Source organism: Netta rufina (genome assembly GCF_964035555.1).
Source record: "Netta rufina genome assembly, chromosome: 6".
NCBI classification, from domain to species: Eukaryota; Metazoa; Chordata; class Aves; order Anseriformes; family Anatidae; genus Netta; species Netta rufina.
The window spans coordinates 10,530,986-10,551,599 of record NC_140129.1 but is presented as its reverse complement, the minus strand read 5'-3'; the positions used below and the strand labels follow the sequence as shown (position 1 = coordinate 10,551,599).

Here is a 20,614-nt window from a genome sequence, read left to right as displayed (position 1 = left end):
GTCCCTGCCTATGGCAGGGGGTTGAAACGAGATGGGCTTTAAGGGCCTTCCAACCTGAGCCTCAACCAGAGCAAGCCCCATCCAGCCTGGCCTTGGGCACTGCCAGGGATGGGGCACCCACAGCTCCTCGGGGCAGCCTGGGACAGGGCCTCACCGCCCTCACAGTGAAGAATTTCTTCCATAAAACTAATCTAACTCTTGCCTCTTTCACTGTAACATTTTCCTTTGTCCTGTTATGACACTCCCTAATAGAGCGTCCTACCCCAGCTCTCCTGTATCCCCTTCAAGCACTGAAAGGCCACTACAAGGCCTCCCCAGAGCCTTCTCCTCCCCATGCTGACCCCCCAGCTCCCTCAGGCTGGCTCTGTAGGAGAGGTGCTCCAGCCTCTGCCCATCCTCCTGGCCTCCTCTGGCCCCGCTCCCACAGCCCCATGTCCTGCTGGTGCTGCAGGGAGGGTCTCATAGGAGAAAAGCCAAAGTCCCAGCACAGGAAAATGAGATGGGTTCTGCCCCCAGTGTGTTTCCATCAGCCTCTGAATTTGTACATACATGCGCATGTACGCGTTTGTCTGCTTAATTCTTCTTATGCTGAGTCCATTGTCTTGACTTGCTGTTTGTGGCTATTTACACTGAATAGATGGATTAAAAAAAATAAAAATTTGTATGAGCACACTGACTTTACTCAAAGGCTCTTCTACTGAGCATTGAACAAAACTGAAAATTACCTTGAATCTTAATTTGGGTGGTTTTTGTAGAGCTTAATTGTTTGAACATTTTGTAAGTCCGATCATAACAGGGTATTTTATAATATCAGAAAAGATAGTTTTAATAAAGCTGTCTAGAGCTAGAAAAAGGAACTCTTCCTTTGATGCTCCTTTGGTAGATGAAAACATTTTTGTTCAATAGGAGACCAGCATCTTTTTTTTGCTCATTTGAGACCAGTTCTGGCAACATACTGATATTCATTCAAATATAAATGCCATATTCACTTTGAAATGCAAATTGTTTAAAGAAAAATAGCATATGGTAGAGGTAAGTACCTTTTCAAATCAGCTCCTACACTTTAGGGATGTGAGTACAGCTAAAATTATTCTTTGGAAAGAATCTGGAGCCTTTGACACATTGAAGCTTGAACTAATCAAGGCTTCCCAGTAAGCATATACACATATCCATATCAAGGAAACAGTGCTGAGAATACATGGATTAGCATAGTAATTTAACTGCCCCCTGCTAATCAACTTAAGCAACCAGCTGATGCATATATGATGTATTTGAAGAGGCGCTCTTTCAGAACTCCAGAGTGGGCCAGGTAGCTGACCATGGGTTTCATGGCAATGATGAGATATGTATTTATATCCATCTGTGTACATATAGGTAGACGTAAATATATATGCATGTGTGTGTATACATGTACAGATGGGGAAGACAACAGATGCAGAATGAGTTGCCATCGCTGGTAAGAGCTTAACATGAAGGCTGCATATACCTGCAGGGCTTACCTTCCAGTGAGTATTGTTGCTCTCCTATTTTTAACTTGTCTGCTAAAAGGCTGAGATAATTTCTGCTGTTGAAGCTTCGTCTTGAAGCAAAAACAAGGGACAGTTGCTTTGTGGAGGCGAGGACTGGGGTTTTCCTGGTACAGAAGGGAAAAACCATAGGACTGTTTGTAAAAGCCTTATGCAGGAAGAGCACAAGAGCAGCAGTTAACTTCCAGTAGCCCTTGTTTGGGTGTGACAGCATGCATTACTGCATACTGCTGCAGTGGAATACATGTCTTGGGCATGCTGCAATTAGATTGAGAAATGGGAAGAAATAGCAATAGATTGGGAAATTACAATTTTTAAATAATGTTGTAACTACGAGTTTGTGCTAGAGCTGAACCCATTTTGGTGGAGCAGGGAATGGACCTGCTCTAGGTGTATTCTGTAATCAGCCCTTCTGATGTCTGCCTATGGACCCTGACTTGCTTAGTCTGACATGTTGAGAAAAGATCTTACAGTATGTCAAAAAAGTGGAATTTAACCTTGAATAAAAGGTATCGCAGAGGACAAGCTGGTAACAGGGTTATCAGATGGTGGCAGCAGAAAGAGCTGAGTTGGGTTGTACCGTGGATCACTAAGGTATAAACAATGGGACTTGGCAGCTATTTCTTGCTAACAGTCCGTAGCTTTCACAAATATAATGTGAAAAATAATTCCCATTTGGTTTGTAGTTTCTCAACAGATGAATGTCATAACCTGAGCTGCAGAGTTTCAGGAGGTGGTATTAAGGCAAAAGTAAAGCGCTTGGTGCTGCCATGATGTATAAGTCTTAATGTTATGCCAGATGTCCTTTTAAAGTTTTGGTTTTGCACCATGGTCAGAAAGCGACTGGACACTTGATTAAAAAACAGAGATCTGTGAACTGGACAAAAGCTGTCAACATACCAACATTGTTGGTCTCTGCAATTCAGCCACCCAGCACAGAATAACGGTGATGTGTCAGGCAGAGATGTCCAGTAATTGTTTTCCGTTTTGCCATGATACCCAGGAAATGCTCCATCTCAGCTTTCACATCCCAGTTTTCTCCTTCATGATCTTTGTTACAAAGATTCTCTTTCAGGAATTCATCAAATGTAGCTCCCCGTTTTACCAGGCGCAGAATGAAAGATAGCTACAGGCTAAAAGTGCGCTTTGCTCTTCTGTCTGGCAGGGTAGATGCCATTTGTCAGGCACTTGATGGGAGGAGGCTTGTGTGTGTTTCTCAATAGGAAACCTAATTGTTTGTGAAAAATAAGTTGTTTCCAAAGCCATTTACCAGTAATACTCTGAAGGTGCCGCAGCAAAAATAAAGCAAAGAGTTTGGAATAATCTGCCACATAATTGTCACCCGGAAATTCGATTTGGTAAACTCAGTCAGTTGAGTTAATTGCAAAGTGAAAGGCTAATAAACAAATTCAGAAACAAGCCTAGAATAGTTGGTAACTTTTCTGTAAGCTCATTTTAAAATAATTAAATAAAGGATCTGTAGGGGTTTCTTGTCTTAAGTTTTCATCAGAGGACCATAAGGCATCGAGAAAAGGAAGAGAAGTCATTTTTCTGCTTAAATTAAATGTATCAAGGTGCAAATTGTTCAAAATATTTTGAATCAAATGGGAAAGCAGAGTAGCTTCTGAGCTTGAAAAGCTCAGTCTTGTTTTGCCTTGAGATGGAAGAAAAAGGAAAAGGCAGTTTAGTCATTCACAGAGCCCTGCACACGTTGGTTGACAGGAGCTGTGGAGATCATCCCTGCCATCCTCCTGCCTGAAGCAGGGCTGTTAGCAGTGCTGGGTGGGTTCAGCTGTGGGTTTGTGTAGCTGAGCTTTGGAAACCTGCAAGGACAGAGATCCTCCAGCTGCTTTCTGCAGCCTCCTCCACTGCTGCATTTGCACTTCCAAGCTGCACTGTTGCTACTGCTTTCTGTCATCTCCCACTGCCTATCATTTGGCTCCCTCATCTTTATAAGTTTCTTTCTGGTAGCAGTCGGTGGCTATTAGATCAGCCATTCACCTCCTAACCAGACTCACCAGGCTAACCAGCCCAGCTCCTACAGCACTTGTAGGCCTCGCATTGCTAGAACTGTGACCATCTGGGCAGTTCTTTGCTGGATCTTTTCTTGTTTCCTTGGCCTCTTGAACTGGGGGACCCGTGGCTGAGGACAGTGTCTGAGATGCCAGCCAGGGTGTGCCCAGCTCAAAATGCAAACTGTCAGCTAGCATTTCCATTTCCTATTGCAGCTTCAAAATACTGAGCTGTAATTTGAAGCTCTGCTTTGCGCTTCCCCTTCTGTAGGCCTGGTTTCTGTGGTAAACTTGTTTTGGACAACTTGTTTTTTGTTTCAGAAGGTCCTAAAACACCAGCCTAAGCAAATTGCTTTCAGTTGATGAGTTGAGCACGCAGTGTCCTGAAGGGGACCAGTTGGAAGCATGAATTTTTTTCCATAGTTTGGCAGATGACGTTCTGATCGTGGAGTTCTTGTGAACAAAAGAGTTGTCTGGAGAAGGTGATTATAGAGGGAATACGTGCCAGTGGCTAAAGTGGCGTGCCCAATGCAGTTCCAAAATGGCTTGGTGTAATTGAGCAAATTGTTTTAGTATCTCTGTATGTGTTTCACGTCTACAAAATAGAGATTGCTGAACAGAAGTTCCTGAGACATAGAAGTACATCCAAGACTCATGCGGACAGGTACTGTAAGAGATGGATCTGTGTTAAGGGCTAGAGTTGAGATTTAGTCGTGGGAAAAGGAGGGAGAGAAAGGGACAATTATGCCAACTCTAATAAACACAAAGTAGTTCACTAAGCTCTGCTGTCTTCCCAAAGGCTGCTCTGGGAAAAGACATAATGATAGAACTGGGAGTCAGGAGATCTGGGTTTTATTTTCATGTCTGCCACAATCTTCCTTTGTGGCCCTGGGTCATTTAACCTCTGAAAAATGGGGGAAATGATAGCAGATAATTAACAACCTCACAGGAGCATTGAAAATTAATTCATTAATTTTTCTGAACTCATCAGTAGAAGGTGCAATGGAAATCCAAAGTGTTATAGTATCTTATAAAATTGTGTCTGTTTCTTTCTCTTTACATATATTTTAAAAGGGTATTCTTAAAACCATATAAGACCTGTGGGGTGTCTTCTGAGAGTAGTCTCTGAAATTCAGCAGTGCCTGATGCCATTAGGAAGATCCTGCCATGAAGAATGAAACTAGCACTGTAAAATACTTGTATTTTATAATATGCAAGTCCAACACCAAGAATAGCATAAAATGTGGTCAGAAACAAAATCTATAGAGCAGACTTTTTTTTTTTTTTTTTGCCAATGTCAAGTTTTGAGTAAGACTACCAGAAGTCTCCATTTCTGGAAAAGTTTCATTCATTTTGACTTAAATTTGATTCAGTAAAATCACATTTCATGTGTTCTGTGGGGAGAAAACTGTCCCTGTTGCATTCCTCCATTCTGCCCAGCATTTTATGGTCTTAGCCCTCATGGATTGTGAAAATACTAAAATTGTTTCTAGTGCTTACTCTTTAACACTGCTTTTCTCTGTATCTCACCCTTTGTGTATTAAGCTGTTAGAATTGTGAAAGGTGCATTTCTGTGGGCTGGGACATAGGAATTATATTTACAGTCTATGGAAGGAGCCTCCATGGTGTGCTTTTTGTGTCTCGATACTGCTTTAATATTTAAAAATCTGGAGAAGTTTTTGCTTGGTCTTGCAGCAGTAGTAGTTACTTGCTTGCCATCCCTGTATCTTGGCTTTGGGGGACATAATTATTTGAAATTTTATTTAGAGTTCAATCGTTTTAAGCTCCTCGGGTTGAGTGGTTGTCTCGTTTTGGTTGCTAGTGTCAGCAGTGGATTTCAGGGAAGAATTTCTTTTCCATGCTCAGTCTGTCTTCTGTGTTATACCTGTAACCAAAACGTGTCTGGTCATAGGGTTGTCAAAGCTTGTGTTTTCCAGTAGATGAATGAACAGAATGAGCTGAAATCTGGAAAATTTAGGCTATTTTATTGTCAGAAGTACCTGGTGAGCTTTGAGTGGGCTGCTGAAATCTGTGGTGCCCCAAGCTGGTTGCTGGACTGCTGTCTTCAGAGTTTCAGGGAGGGCTGCGCTGGTTTTTGTGTTGGTTAAGTACTTTCTTTTTCTGCTCTGTTAAGATGCACCCATCCATCTTCATGTAAATCAATTTTTATCTTCTCTATTGACACGATTTGTTTTCCATTTATGTCTAGGGAACGTGACTACTAGCACATCTGTGTCTCAGATGGCCAGTGGCATCAGTCTAGTCTCCTTCAACAGTCGTCCGGATGGTATGCATCAGCGCTCTTACTCGGTCTCCAGTGCAGATCAGTGGAGTGAGGCAACAGTCATTGCAAACTCTGGCATTAGCAGTGGTAAGAAACCTGGAGCTTGTGGGGGTTGTCTGCTTTGGGGTGAAGGGAATTTGGTGTTTTGCAGTTAAAAGAATAAAACCAAAAAAAAACCTGATGGTGTTCACGCAGATGTTCTGTTGGAAGCCAGACTCCTAGCATCTGAGAGGAAAAGGAGAAATTACATGAAAGAACAGATCAATATTTTTTTTTTCAGTGGGAATAACTAATGTAATTATAACAATGCTCAATTTTAATTTCAGGTATGTAACATAGGTTGTTCACTTTGTATTCTTATTTGCTTATTCTGTGTGGTAGGTATTAGCAGTAAATTATCCTGCACATCTTTTCAGTGGTGTGTTTCACTGTGGTCTTGCTTTAAAGGATGCGAATGACTGGCATACTTTTTTTTTTTTTTTTCCTTCCTTTTAGTATTTTCTCTGCAGAGTGTTTAACAGCATTAAAAGGAGTACACGCTATTCTGGATGGCATTTTGCAATGATGGCAACAGTGAGATAGAGAGGGTGTCCTTTTTAAAGGATATGTAGGATAGTAAAAAATAAAAATAAATATAAAAATGATTACATCTGACCTCAGTGGAGGGCAGAGGGGCAGTGCAGTGCAGCTCACGTGCTGCTGGCCTGCTCTCGACACAAATTCAGACACCCCTGGGGCAGCCATGGCAAGTGGGCTGGGACTGGAGAGCTGCTGGTGGGGTGTGCTGAGGCACATGGGTCTGAGCATGGGGTTTGTGATGGGCAATCACAGAAACCATGGAAATCTCATGAAACAGAGGGTAACAGGTGGAAAGGAGGTGTGTAAGAGAGCACTGAGAAGAAACTGAGAGAGATTATGGATAACATGGGTGAAAAAGGTATGTGAGCAGGGAAGGAAAGTATGTAAGAAGGAGGCAGAAGCTCATGGTTGTGCCAAAAATACTGAGAATTACAGGAGCATGAGAACTATTTAACGTGTCTTGTATATGCTGTGTACGGTTTGTGTCTGACTGTAGCCCTCTCTGGGAGGGTTTAAGCAGCTTGGTACAGCTTTTCAGAGCAGCCTTCTGAAAACAAAGTTTAAAATCTTGGCCACCTCAGCTCTCAGGTTTGTAGTTGCTTAAGCACGGCTCTTTCTGGAGCTCTCAACTTGTGGCCAGCATCTTCAGGAGCATGGTGTTTGCATCAGGATGATACGGTTTTTGATCAAGGGTTTTCTCAAGCCATCATCCTGCACTTCAGCCTACATGACAGCAAGAAATGCTTCTAAGCAGAGTGATAAAATTCAATGATATGGTTCACTTCTGTGTTCACCCAGCTTACCTGTTCCTTTGGAAACTGGTTAGTCTCCTAGGGCAGTCAGTGTTCTCCTTCTCCAACTTGTTTTTCTTCCAGCAAGGAGAGTATTTTCTCTTTCACCCTGTGCTAATGTACACGGCCCTTTAGACTAAACTAGTTTCAGTTAAGGCTGTGTACTCGACTCTCTTCTCCTGCACTGCTTTGTTATTTTAACCTACCTCAATTCTACCCTCCTTTTTAAAGGTTGTACCAGACCTTCAGCTTCTTTGTGCCCTTCTTTTATACTGTAGCTCTTCAAAGAAAAGTTGCAGAACATTGTGTGTTTTCACTGGAATGAAGGCAAGTGAAAGACAAGATTTAGTGTCTGGTCTTCTACACCTGCCGTGCCTCCAGACAGGTGAGCAGGTACTGGCCCCTAGCCAGCTGCAGAAACTGAGGCTGCAGTGGGACTCTTCCAAATGCAGAATTCAGTGACTTCCTAGAAGTGCAACGTAATTAATATGTTGAAAAGTAGAAAAACAGCATCTTCCCTTTCCCTTTACTTTGTAATGCTTCGGAAAGATTTGCTGGGCTTGTCTTTTGCTCCTGATACTACACCACAGCTAGCTGTAAATTACTGGTGAAGGGAACCTATTCTCCTACACAATCTCTGTACTCCAAATAGATGCAGTACCTTTTTTTGACTTGACATTCATATGTGATTACTTCTGGATCAAAAGAGATGACAGCTGGAATTATCTATGAAATATTAATTCAAAAAATGAAGATGACTAGTGGGTAGTTATGAATTAGCCTGACTTAATTTCTTGCAGAGGTTCCACTTTTTAGAAATAAGGGGAAGTTGCTTTATTTTCCTACGTGAAGGAAATTGTGCTAATAGTGAATTTTAGGCAACTAAATGCCAGCATAAACAGAGGTATTGTAATAAAACTGCTGCAAAACATCAAGAATAATTCATTTCTATCAGTGTATCATCTTTCAGTAAGCTCATAGATGTGTCCTTTATGCTGGCAAGTTGACGCATGAAAAACCCTTTTTAATTTCAGGGTTTTTTTCTCCATTAAAAGATTTTGAATTTTAGTCATAAAAAGATAATACTGTGAAAGCAGCAGGTATGGAGAGAAGCTAAGCATCTTTTGGAATTCAAATGCCAATGTACTGGAGGATATGTCTGCTTATTGTCACATGGTTTTATTGTAGACAAAATAACATATTGGGATTCAATTTTTCTCTGCACCTTTTTTTTTTCACATTAAATTAATACTTTGTGTGGCTCTGGAGAACTTTTCAAAGTCTTCCGAACCAGACCTTTGGTTTCCTGGGGCTTCTGTCTTTCAAGCAGCTGTGAACATCTCCTAATTAGATAAATTACTTTGTAGTGGGCAGAGCCACAAAACAGGAGGTGCTGGATAAATTAAAGGGGAAAAATAGAAAAATCCATTCTCTGAAATGGAATGCCCCACTGCTTTATGACTATTACTGTTGTAAGGTTTTACATTTAAGTACCTGAGGTTTAAAATTAAATGTCTAATATAATTTGGCACTGGTAACATGAAGCCTGTGACTGCCCTCAGAGAAAATCTAGACAGCTTAGTTCAGTGTTTCAAATTGCTGTCTGCTTGATAGTGAGCGCACCGTGCGATTGGGTCACTATTTAGCTAAATACCACATGCTGTTCGGCATAATTTTAAATTCAGTAACATATTTGTCTTAAAACTTAGAAATTTAAAAAGACTGTTCCAGTAGTACATGAAAAATTAATGCTTTTTACATTTTTTTCTTACTCTTGTAAGTACTTGACAGAAGTAATTTTGGCAGCAAGAGAGAATAAAAACTGGGGGCAGTAAATCCCTGTCCAGGAACCTCTTGTGTGGATTCTTTATGGACCCAGAATTGATCTACATGTCAGATCCTGATGTAGTTTAAACTGTTTATCACCCTAATGGTGGTAGAGAGACCATGAACATCAACTTATAATCCTCCATGAAAGAAATTGGTGTTTGCAGTCAATGAAGGAGCAGCTTAGCTTTATTGATAGATTTAGAACAATTACTGCAGCTGCAACTATTGGCTGATAGGTTTTCCTGGATCGGATTGGAAGCCTGCGATTTATTTATTTATTTATTTATTTTTGATAAATCTTGATGGATAATTTTTTCACCAGGAATTCTCTATTGTTGCTCTCTGCTGGGGAATAGCAGGGTCGTCTGGTGTCAGGAGAGCCGTTTGTAATCTGCTCAGGTGTCAAAGTTTGGTTCAAGACAAGGCATTTCTGTGTTACAGATGTGCCTTTGTGGCACACCTCTTAGGTCTCCTGATCGGTATGGGAAAGAGATGTACATCTGCATGATTCCTCTTCTGCACCTTCAGCTCTTACTTTATTCTTTACATTCTGCTTGTTTCACGAGCTTTCTTAGCTAGAAAAAGTAGGGCTGTTCTGAGGAATCTCGGAAATGCTGGCCGGGAATACTGCTGTGAAGCATCTGAAACTTGAGCAGAAAACAGCTTTCCAATGGATTAATGATTAATATTAACTAATGGTGTTGCTGCCGTTAATGAAAGATGGTGCTGTCTGTTCTTCAGTCTTTCACAATTTGCACATCTTTTTAAAGAACTTGAAGGACAGGTCCTCAAACTTAACAGCAGTGTGTGTGTGTGTGTTTTTTTTTAAATGGAAGAAACCACAGCCAGCTGTATTAGATAGCAAACAAATTAAGTTCACAAGACTTAACTCACAGAAAAGTGAGGATGAAGAATTAGCGTATTCATTCTCTTGTTAAATGTTAAGATTTTTGGTTTGGCTTCTGTGCCCTGAGAAATATCAGTCAAGAATTCTTTAGAGAGACAATCTTAAGTGTTTTGCATGGGACGGGGATTTCTTTACTCTGGACTTCCAAACTCTCTTTTGAATTCCAGCATGATATAAAATTCTGCAGATATAAAATAAATCAAATATGTGTTTAAATATCATCCACTTAGGTTTTATCACTATACGATTGCTTCTACAGGCCATTTGATCTCTGCTGTAATTTATATAAATTGTAATACCTGGTGTCTTTTCAGTTTCTAACAGTTTGATGTTAGGGTTTATTAATGTGAAATTGAGTTCTCACTGTGCCATGGGGTATGAGAGGTCATTGGAGTGTTTATATTAATGCAGACCTTACAACTTGCCTTACTTTTCTGTTCGTAAGCACTTGGAATGATTAAATGGGGAAGTCTTGTGCTGTACGTTGTCGTACCACTTCCATTTCAAAACTGAACCAGAAAGCATGTTTTAGAGTTGTTTGAATTCAATAGGCAAGTTCTCGACTAGGATAAATTACGTAATTTCAAATCCATTTATAGAATTTCAGAATTGTGTTAAGTGGATATAAATGGCTGAGGCTGGAAAAGCTTTTTCATCCTTCTTAAAGAGGAAATAATTAACTGAAAAGCAAATACAAAGAAAATTCCTCATTTTTCTAGCTGTTCTATAGCTGCTCTGGTGTTTCCTGCAGTTTGTTAATACGTAATACTGTAAAATTCACCACATATTAGGAGGTATGTGTGCAAGGAGTTTACATTGCCTTCAGGAAGAGGAAGGAAAAAGGAACATTCATATACTTTTTACGCCCTTTAGTGATCAACAAACAAATCACTTCAGGGTAAACCCTGCTAACAACCACATAAACCTATTGCCTTTATTTTCTAAACAGTCTAACGTGCCTTGAGGAAACCTGGGTTTTAAAGGACTGCTTTTTTAGCAGTTTCAGAAAATCGGCCCTTTCAGCATGAAGTTTCATACTCAGAAAGTTCCAGGATCACACTCCAGGTGACGTCCTTGACAAGCTCTTACCTGAAGCACCTCAGTCAAGCAGAAGGATTGCACAATCAGTGCCTATGCCTTTACTCAGTCTCAGGAGTGAATAGGAAACTGTTTTCTCACAGCTGCTGTGGCACCTTTTCCCCAATTAGCTGTGGCTAATAACACCTGGCAAGAATTATCCTGCAGGACTTCGAGGTTCAGATTGACTTTAGTTTATACACAGGGAGATGCAGTTTTGTGACCTGTGGTTCCCCAAAATAATGTAAGACATGCTGGAAAGAGTAAGTGCAGAGTGTGGATGTGACAAGTAAGTTCCTTATAGTAATAAGTTGATCTCTAACTTCATCTTTGGTTTCAAAGCCTATTACAAGTTGCTGTACCTCACTCTTGAGGAAGAGGACAGGAATATTACTATTGTGTTTCCCTGGTCAAAGAAATTTGCCCAATTCCCCAGGCAGCCTGCCACAACCGCCTTGTTTTGCCTGGCCTTCACTTGCACAAAATTGGGTTGTTTCTAAGCATCCTGTACCTCACGCTAGGATCCTCACGATGAAGTGGGTGAGGTAGGGGTCTTGGTGCTCTCCTAGGAGCAAGACATTGCAGCGAGATGTTATTCTGTGGTGGTCTTGTAGGTATGCCATGTGTTGCGTTTCCATTGCAGCATGATGAACGGGAGCCTGATGATACCCAAAGCCTCTCTGAAATTTAAATGAGAACCTATAAGACGTGTTGTTTCATGCTAGTTTCTATAACTCTTTAGAGGAGAAGGCAGCGTATCACTTTGGTGCTTGGCTAGAAACGGGAGGTCAGAAAGGAAGTGTAAGTATTGTCTGATCGAGAATTAGTTGGGAAGGTGGCACGTTGCCTGTGCCCAACCCGAGCTGGAAGGTAAATGTGGAGAGGAAACGGGAAGCTTCTGAGATGTGGGCAGATGTCCCTTTTCTCTTTGCAGTGAGCTTTCTTCTCCAAAGAATGAGGACAAGTTGTCTGAGAAAGGCTTCAGAGCATTAAACCAAATGATGTACCTTGTATTTTCTGGGTACTTATTTGTTGCCCAGCTGATGTGCATGAGGAAAACCTCTGCTGTCATGCAGATGAAGAACACTGTGAGGCTGTACTGCAGGCAAAAGAGGAAAAACCTCTGCAATCCACTCCTCTGGTGCAACGGGGGTTCAAACACTGCTGGCTTGCTTTCTGCTCTCAGCATGCCTTTTTTGCCAGGTTATCCAGGCTGGGGCTGCAGTTCAATGGACCTCAAACTGCAGACGAACCATTGCCATTGGGTCCCACTGGACTCCGCGTCCAGCACAGGATGTGTTACTGCAAGATGAGCTGAAAGGATGAAATACATGAGAGCAGTTCCTTGGTCCTTGTATCCGTGATGAAGGGGGAGAGATGGTGCTGATGCTTTGAGTCATCGGCAGTGAGCTGCTGCTCGTGAAAGGCTTAAACTGAGCTGCACTGAGGTTTTAGTTTAAGAAGGGTTTTGGGAACATGGGCATTTCTGCACAACTTCGGGTTTGAACTAAATATTTCTATACTTACTTAGCAGTGCTGGTTAAATACTGCGTTATGTTATATGGATTTTTACAGTTCTGCAGCTCTCCAGAAAACCATCTGCTTTTCCTGTTTAAGATCATCTTCTTTCCAAGCTCCCCCCACCCCCAATTAAAACATAAAGAATTGTTGCATGTTTCAATTACATCCTGTGCTTGGTTCCACAATGGCAAGAAATGCGAGTTTTCATCTTCAGATAATTTGACATTGGCAACCTCATGCTCATCTTAATCTTGTTCACAGCCTGAAGTGCCAAATGTCTGTCAATAAATTGTTTATGTGACTAAATTAACTTTGTGAGTGGAACTGTAAAGCTTTGCTTTTCCCGACATTTACTTATGGATGCTTAAATGCATATTTTGCATTTAGTTTAGCTTAGAATTTAAACAGAAATAGGAACGTGTATGGCATGTTCCACCTAATGGGAGGGGAAAAAATCTGGTTGCTGATGTTGATTAATCTGACGCGATTGTCCAGGTTTGTTCAATGAATCTGTGCTTTTTCTGCCTGTGGCTGGGTTTGGTTGTCGCACCTTCTCTTTTTGTCCCCAGACACTCCCACCCAAGAGGAGAAAAACCAAACAAACCTCAAACCAAAGCAGTTGTGTTTGTTACGGAGCATGAACTTTAGCCTGACAGGGTTGGGAGAACAGCGAACGTGCTCTTGAGCAGGCTTTAAGCTCCAGCCTCGGAGAATGCTGCACATTTCCGACCTTTCAGGTGTGGGGTTAGTGTGGTGCAGTACCACTCATGGGATGTAATCATCCCTAAAAGCCAGCACTTAAAAAGAAAGGAAAGGGGATACCTGGCACTGATATCACTGGAAACATGTGGCACTTTTACCTTCAGGTTGTGTTTAAATGTGTATCTCCACAGCTGCCTCCTCGTCTAACAGCATCTACAAACTGGTTGTCTGCAGCGCAGATGCTTGATGTTTGGCAGATACAGCACATAAAAGTCTGTAAAATATACTTAGTTCTCTGTTTCTCTGTATTAGTATCTGTCAGAAGGGAGGGTTAATGCTGCAGATGACTGTGCCCCTGTACAAGATGAGTTCTTCATCAGGAAAGCAGTCCTGTAATCTCATTTGTATAAAGAGGGAGTTTAATCTTTCAGATATATTTTTTGTTGTTGTTGTTTCTTGTTTAAGATTGCTTTAATCTTAAATGTTTGTAGTTCTGGAATGAGTTTTGCTGTGATCTTTCTTGGCAGGTGAGTCACCAGATGGTGTGAGATATACTATCAGCTGTGATTGTTTTTCCCAGTATCTCAGAAATAAATGTGACCTGTGGTCTTAGAGCACTGTAACAGTGACAGAGGCATCAACACATTGACTACATCCAGCAGCAGCAGGAGCACAGATCTTTTGGCACGAGCTATTAAAAGTCGAAGAGCTGCATTTGATTTAAGGATGCCTATACACATTCAGGAGTGATATATCTTGATAAATTATAATTGTAAGGAAATAAGTGCACAAGCATGATTCACACAATATCCTACAGGAGCTTATGAACTTAAAAAAATAACTTTATATTATTTTCCACAAAAAAAAAAAGTCAGAGAGAGATGTTCTCAGGTCAACCTATGGGAAAGACATAACACTTCCCGTATCTTAGGACCTTTTAATTAAGACTTAATAGGGGAAATGAGTAAAATACACAGATTAGAACACTTTTATTTTTCTTAACCATTCAGTTTTATCTAAATTTTTATCATCTAAATTTAGATAATAACAGTAAAATAAATTTTAAATTTAGGTAAAGTTTAGTAATGTTTTAAACACAAAGTTGAGAAGGTAAAAGGTTACGTGTAGCTACCATTGAAGTAATTCCCAATTTGAGATTTTTTTGTGTCCATACTTTTGAAGTTGAAACAGCTGCTTGTAGTAATTAGACTTCTTGTTTAATGTATGTCCAGAAGCACAGTGCTTTGTTTTGCCAGTATCTGGATGAAGCGTGTGCAAGAAACTCAGAAGATGCTTTTATTTCTTCTCAGGCTTAATGAAGTTTCTGTTCCAATTAACATGAGTGCTTGCCTCATCAAGCATGTCTGTTTGCAGTCTCGGTTTCTTTCCAGTCCAGATCACAGAGCACTGGGTACGGGGATGTTGTGTATACTTTACCTCTGGAATCCAACACTTCAAAGCTTCTTCACAGTATGTACGGATCAAGGAGTGAAAGAAGCCTCTGTTAAATCTGATACACATCCCCTTCACAACCTGCTGATTGTTGGGGGACAGCTGAAGCACGGAGGCTCGGACTTCCTGCAGGTGGAAGAGCATCTCCTTTCAAGTCTGTGGGCTGTTCATTTGTTACAGTTGATCTAATCCCTTAATTCAGTGATGGTGTGTGCCACCCACAGTCCGCACTGATGAGGAGTATCCAGTTTACAGGTCTGTCAGTTGAGGCTGTTTGTGAGTGACTTTTCTGAGGCATGGATATTGGGAGACCAAAAGAAGGGCCCTGACTTCAGTTATCCTAAACTCTCAAAAGAGCTGGGAAAAGCTGTAAGCAGTACTTGATAAAATAAAAAATAAAAAATAATTAAAAAATGTTTGTCAATAGTATTTGTATCCTCTGACACATAAAAGGGAACAAGGACGTAGTTTTACGTGAAGAGCAAGATGTGTTTTCCTTTTCAGCTACAGCCTGTTGTAAAAGTACGTTTGTTTTTGCCTTTAAGAGCATCGTTGGTGTTGCTGTCATTATTTCTTATCCTTTCTGATGCTTGTGGCATGCATTACCAGGAGAGCCGTAGCCTTTTCCTAGCTAGCATGATGTACTTAGCTCTCTATTTAGAATACGGCAGTTGTCCAGCTTAAGTTGGAAAATGTTAACAGTAAAAGTCTCTTTGCTTTTCCAAAACGCTGATAATTCAGGCTTGTCACAAAAGTCCTGTGGACTGACAGTTGAGTTTGCTGATCTCTTCTCAATTACCAGTGACTGGTTTTGATGCTTGAAGTTATGCAGAGGTTATGCAGACTGAAGGTTAAAGTATAAGGCTAGGGCCAGAATACATGGCTCTTTTTCTGGCTCTGAGCATTTCTTTGAAGAGAGTCAGTTCTTCCTTTATTTCAACATAAGCAGAGTAAGACACACAAGGTAAATATTTTAGTAGAAACTGGTTCAGTAAGGCATACATTCATTATTTTCCAAGTGCCTTGAGACCTCAAGGCTCTGTTTCAAAGCAAAATGTTGATGAATGAAGTTTTTTGCAATCAGAAGACAATGCTGATTGTTAGATCAGGGCGGAGCTCTGACCCCGTCTTTGTAGTTGAGGTGAATTTATTATTCACATCATTTTGACTGAGGATATAAATTAGTATTTTTTCACACAGTCTAGTATGTACTTAATCATTATCTAGCTTGTTCATCCAGGATGTGTTTTTTTTAGTGGTACTCCAAGTGTTTATTTTCCTGCAAATCACCGTTAATTGGGATGGTCTTGATGGGGTCACTAGGTACAAAAAACAGCACTTGGTAATTGTTGCTGAATATCTGCCTGGCTTTGGAGGTTTCAAGGCCATCGAGACCAAGTGGCAGAGAGACTAGCCAACACGTGTCCTGGGATCAAACCAGGAGATTCTGCCCTAAAACCAATCACAGCCGTATGGTCTGCCCTCAGAAGGACCATCCATCCTTCATTGTCAGTGGGGTGGCTAGGAGCTAGGTACCTGAATGAGCTAATCCCCAGGGCAGCTGTATTTTGTAACACTCCTCACCTCTCCATTTTGTATGAAGGTGACGGGTGGGAGAAGCAATCCCTGTAGCATCATCCACTCTGCTGTAGCAATTCAGGGTGACACCGTGTAAGAATCACATCCATCTTCTCCACAGATCTGAGCCTGCCCAGAAAAAGCTAGAGAATCAGACATCCCTTGTACATCTAGGCTCTAAATCCATTCAGTGAGAGCTAGGACGATGCTTTGCCTTGGGACGTGGTGGCATCCAAGACTTTTTCTATTTCGTTGTCCAAACAGCTTGTCACATTTGGTCTTTCCACAGGGCATATTCAGCATACATACAGCTAGTCTTCCCCGCGTTGGCAACGTAGTGGGGTCACTTAGGGAAAGATGCTTCCTCTCCTTGTATCAGGTCATAAACTTCTCCTGGACACAAGGAGCTCGCTTCGTGAGATGGCTTTGAAAGGAAGTTAACTGGATGTGGTTTCCCCTTTTCTTGCTAGCAGCGTGCAGATTTCTAGGGAGCAAATGTGCTTTGCGAGCACAGTAATACATTGCTCCTTAGGAGGGAAAATGTAGTGAGCAACGTTCTTTTTTTTCCTTTTTTTTTTTTTTTTTTTTTTTTAAACACTGTGTTGTATTCTTTGCTTTCATGCCTCCTTTATGATGGCCAGACATTGCATGTTAGTAGGAAGTGAACTAGAGGTAACTTTGTCTTTCCTTCAGATAAGAAAGATTGTAACAAGTGTCTTACTATCCTTGAAATTATTGAAGCCAGTCCTTCCGATGTATGTGCCATAGTGTGATGAGACTAACTTTCTCTCTCAAGTCTGTGGATTATGTCCCTTGCTTGTCGCAAAGTGCCTTATTAGGCTGCCAAGTGGAAATGATCCTTTCATGCCAAACATGCCTTCAGGTCTGCTTTGCTTGAGGCATGCTAAGATGTATCAAAAGCCAGAACCTCCAAAAGTAGGGAAATCTTTTTTGTCAAGAAGGAACCTTTGTTTTTCTTATTTAATTGAAATTGCCATTAGAGGAAAGGAGACGGTAACTTGGGCATTCAGTGGGGCTTTCTGTACATGACAGGATAGCTTTGTGATTTACAGGCTCTAGACATAAGGCTGGAAAAATGGTAGACGCCGTGGAAAGAGAATACTCCTGAGGCTCTTTCATCTCCATCCCACAGTTCTGCTCAGAGCTTCCTTTTAATTTCTTTCAGTGCAGCAGGTTAATTTAAGCCCTCAATAGCTTGAATGTCCGAGCTAAATCCAGATAATCAATGACCGAATGTGCCCGATTTCTGCCGAAGGTGTGAGCCGGGTGTACTGGAAAAATATTTGCATTTTTTCCCGTATGCTAAAATCTCGTGCCACCCCGTCTCCCCCACTCACAAGTGTTTATCATCGTCTGCAGGCTTCTGCCGAGCTGCACTTTTGACAGGTTTTTAATGTCAGCCCTGTACATCCGTGCCTGGCTCCAGCCTTACGCAGTCATTGTGCAATTGCAGCATCCCTTTAACTTCAGTTTGAGGCAGAGTAGGAATATAAAGAACTTGATAGAACATTTATGGTAATAGCTGTAAAGAGAAGCTGTAGAGCATTGGATTTCACAGCCAGAAAAATCTCAGCTCAGGGAAATAGGTCTGAAATACAACTACAGATGGTTTTAGTCTATTGCTTCCCCGTTTAAATAAAAGGATTGCTTTTCTCGCCTCTATTTAAAACACATGTGTAGAAGATGAAAGTGTCCAGCTATTTTTTTATTATTCAGTCCACCAGCTACCGACATCTTTGGCTTATTTCATTTCAACACTAATAGCATAGTAAAAGTTCTGAAACACGCTCGTTGGATTCAGCCTTCCTTGGGTCGTGGCAAAGATTCCTGCTGCAGCCAGAGCTGTTGCTGTTGTTTTCGTCATCAGTGCTTTCTTTCTCTGTTGAACCTGGCGATGTTAATTGTGTTGCTGCTTCTGCTCTTTAATTGATCCCATTCACCGTTCCTGCTTTTGTGTAACGTCTGACTTCTTGTCACTTCGGAAAATCAAAAACCCAAATTAATCAATCTCCAGCCTCTTGGGAATAAGGCCGCATTAGGGAGCTGGGCTTGACAAAAAGTCTAATTTCACTTTGAAAGCCTGTTGGAAAATTTTAACAAGAAGATGCAAGAAAAATGTAAACCAGATCAAGCTTGACTTTGGTCTGTGGAGAATAGTATCACCTGTTGAGTTTGTTTCAAGTTTTTGTAAATAGGTGATTTGACAAAAATATAAAATAAATCAAAAGACACAAAGATAGAAAAGGTCAGAATATCCTTGTTTCCACTTTAAATCGTTACACAGGAGAGAAAAGGTTGTGTGTGTGAGAGAGAGAATAGGAGCTGTGGGCCAAAGACGAAGCTTCATTCGCACACTTTTGTATCTCAGCTCAGCCTTTGTGCTGTGCTATTCCTGTACAATTTATGTTGCCCGTTTTCCTCAAACTTAGGTCCCCCCCCGTCTTTTTGCCCTGGCTTGGGGCACTCCCACCTGCTTTTTCTTCCTAATTTCTCCCCCCTCTCAAATCCAGCAGGGCTCTTGCGACGTCCTTAGCACAAATGGAGTTGTCTTCGGGATGTTTGTGGAGTGTGTTCCCCAGAGGAGAGCTTATAAGGGAATAAGAAGTGGGATTTTTGCGGAATGTTAACTTTTACAAACATCGTATAGTACTGAGAGAGGCTATCAAACGTGTTTCAGATGGCAAATAAAGTGCAGTACAACAGCACAGCCCTTGAGACTCTGCCGAGGATTGCTTGATTTCTTTTTTCATTTAATGTTCCATCTCATAATTCTGGATTGTAGTTTTAGACAACGTATTTCTTCCCTTCTGCCTCTCATTTCTCCTACCAGTATTTGTCATAATTGAACGGAATTTCTTTTATGACTATAATTAAAAAATGCATCTAGGAGAGAGGCAGGCAAGGAACTTGGTTTGCATAATAACAGCTGCATTGGCTTTTTTTGGTTTTGTAATTTCTACCAAATGAGTGATAGTCTTGAACAAGGAGACCCTTACACCATGTGCCATGCATTTACAAAGAAAAATCCACACTTTGACAACAGAGTGATCTTTTTTGATATCCCATCTCATGGTAACTTGAGGGTAGCAAGCTTCACTTGTTGCTCCAGATCATGGAGTGAGGTAGTGAATTTTTTTACAGGGCCTCGAATGGCTTGCATAGATGTAGACTCAATCTCAGTATATGGTACATTGACTATTTTAACACTTTTCTGGAATGAGCACCTTTTCATAGCATTTTGCTTAGCACCTCTCCCACTCCTTGGTATAAGCTTGTTGGTGTTTCATGAACATCAGGCTAGAAATGCTCATTTTGTCATTGGCATGGGATGTCACCAAATGTGCATGTGCAAGCCACAGTGCCTTCCTGAAGGCATCACGAACGTGCAGAGGCGAACCACGAGGGCCTGTGCTACACCAGCTCTTACAGGTGAGCCTTTTTAACTGCTCCAGCCCCACTGCTTGGCACTGGGGAGGGACGGGAGAGGCCCTGTGCCTTCTCAGCCATCTTCTGTAGGTGACAGCTGCAGGACACGACACTTCAGCGGTGTTGCTGCACGTCATTTACAAACCTGGCACGGCAGTTCGGGAGCAGAGGGTGTGCTGGTCGGCATAACTGGCTCCCAGCTACGTGGCAAGGAGAGTTTTGTCCTTAATGCTGTATAATACAGACATACACCCTGCAGATGATGACCATCATCGAGTAAAGCTGCCCGTACAGTCCATCAAAAACTGCAAAGCTAATGATGGGCTGGGCAGATAATCGTGGGAGAGTTAATTGTAAGGTTCGATATGCCATCTTGTCAGCAGAGATAAGTTGTCACGTTTTCCACTTGAGCTGAAACTAAATGATTGTAAAATAAGTTATGAGTGTCCTTGGGCCTGTCTGCCAGAATGATGGCTAAGAATACATTCCTGGCCCATCAGTCTCAAGCAGCCTGCTTGATATTTATGCGAACTGAATGTTATTTTATTCCCCCTCTAGTCATGCTTGTCAGCTTCCCGAGTGAAAAGTGAAACTGCTTCTTTGACTCATACTTCAAGTATTGAAGCTCGGAGAGGCTGCAGATTGTTATTATTATTGCTAGTATTATATATTTTTTTGGGTGTGCGTTGAACATTGATGCCCGATTGGGAAGAACTAATGGCTGACATTGAACGTACAGGATGGCTGCAAAACAGCCCATCCCAGCCCAGTGAGACGCGTCTTATGAGTGCTCGTGCCTCTGTCAAAGCTGGTTTAGATGTGGAGTAATGAGGCGCTTGCTTTTTTAATTTGGCGTGCCTTTTTCTTTTCCTTTTTTTATATTTAATAGCGCCGGCAGTGGTCGTCTG

The 20,614-nt window shown here is 41.4% G+C and overlaps 1 protein-coding gene across 3 annotated transcripts in view; it reads left to right on the top strand.

Moving 5' to 3' along the window:
- AGAP1 (ArfGAP with GTPase domain, ankyrin repeat and PH domain 1) overlaps positions 1–20,614 on the top strand; it is a gene marked incomplete at its 5' end in the record, with an annotated part of 347,082 nt that overhangs the window by 233,270 nt on the left and 93,198 nt on the right. For 2 of the 3 annotated variants that reach the window (XM_084288889.1, XM_084288888.1), the window contains one exon: positions 5,748–5,909. The exons of the other annotated variant lie outside the window; for it this stretch is intronic. In XM_084288889.1, the coding sequence (XP_084145015.1) occupies positions 5,748–5,909 (162 nt within the window). The remainder of the gene's footprint in view (positions 1–5,747; positions 5,910–20,614) is intronic. 3 annotated transcript variants of the gene reach the window in all.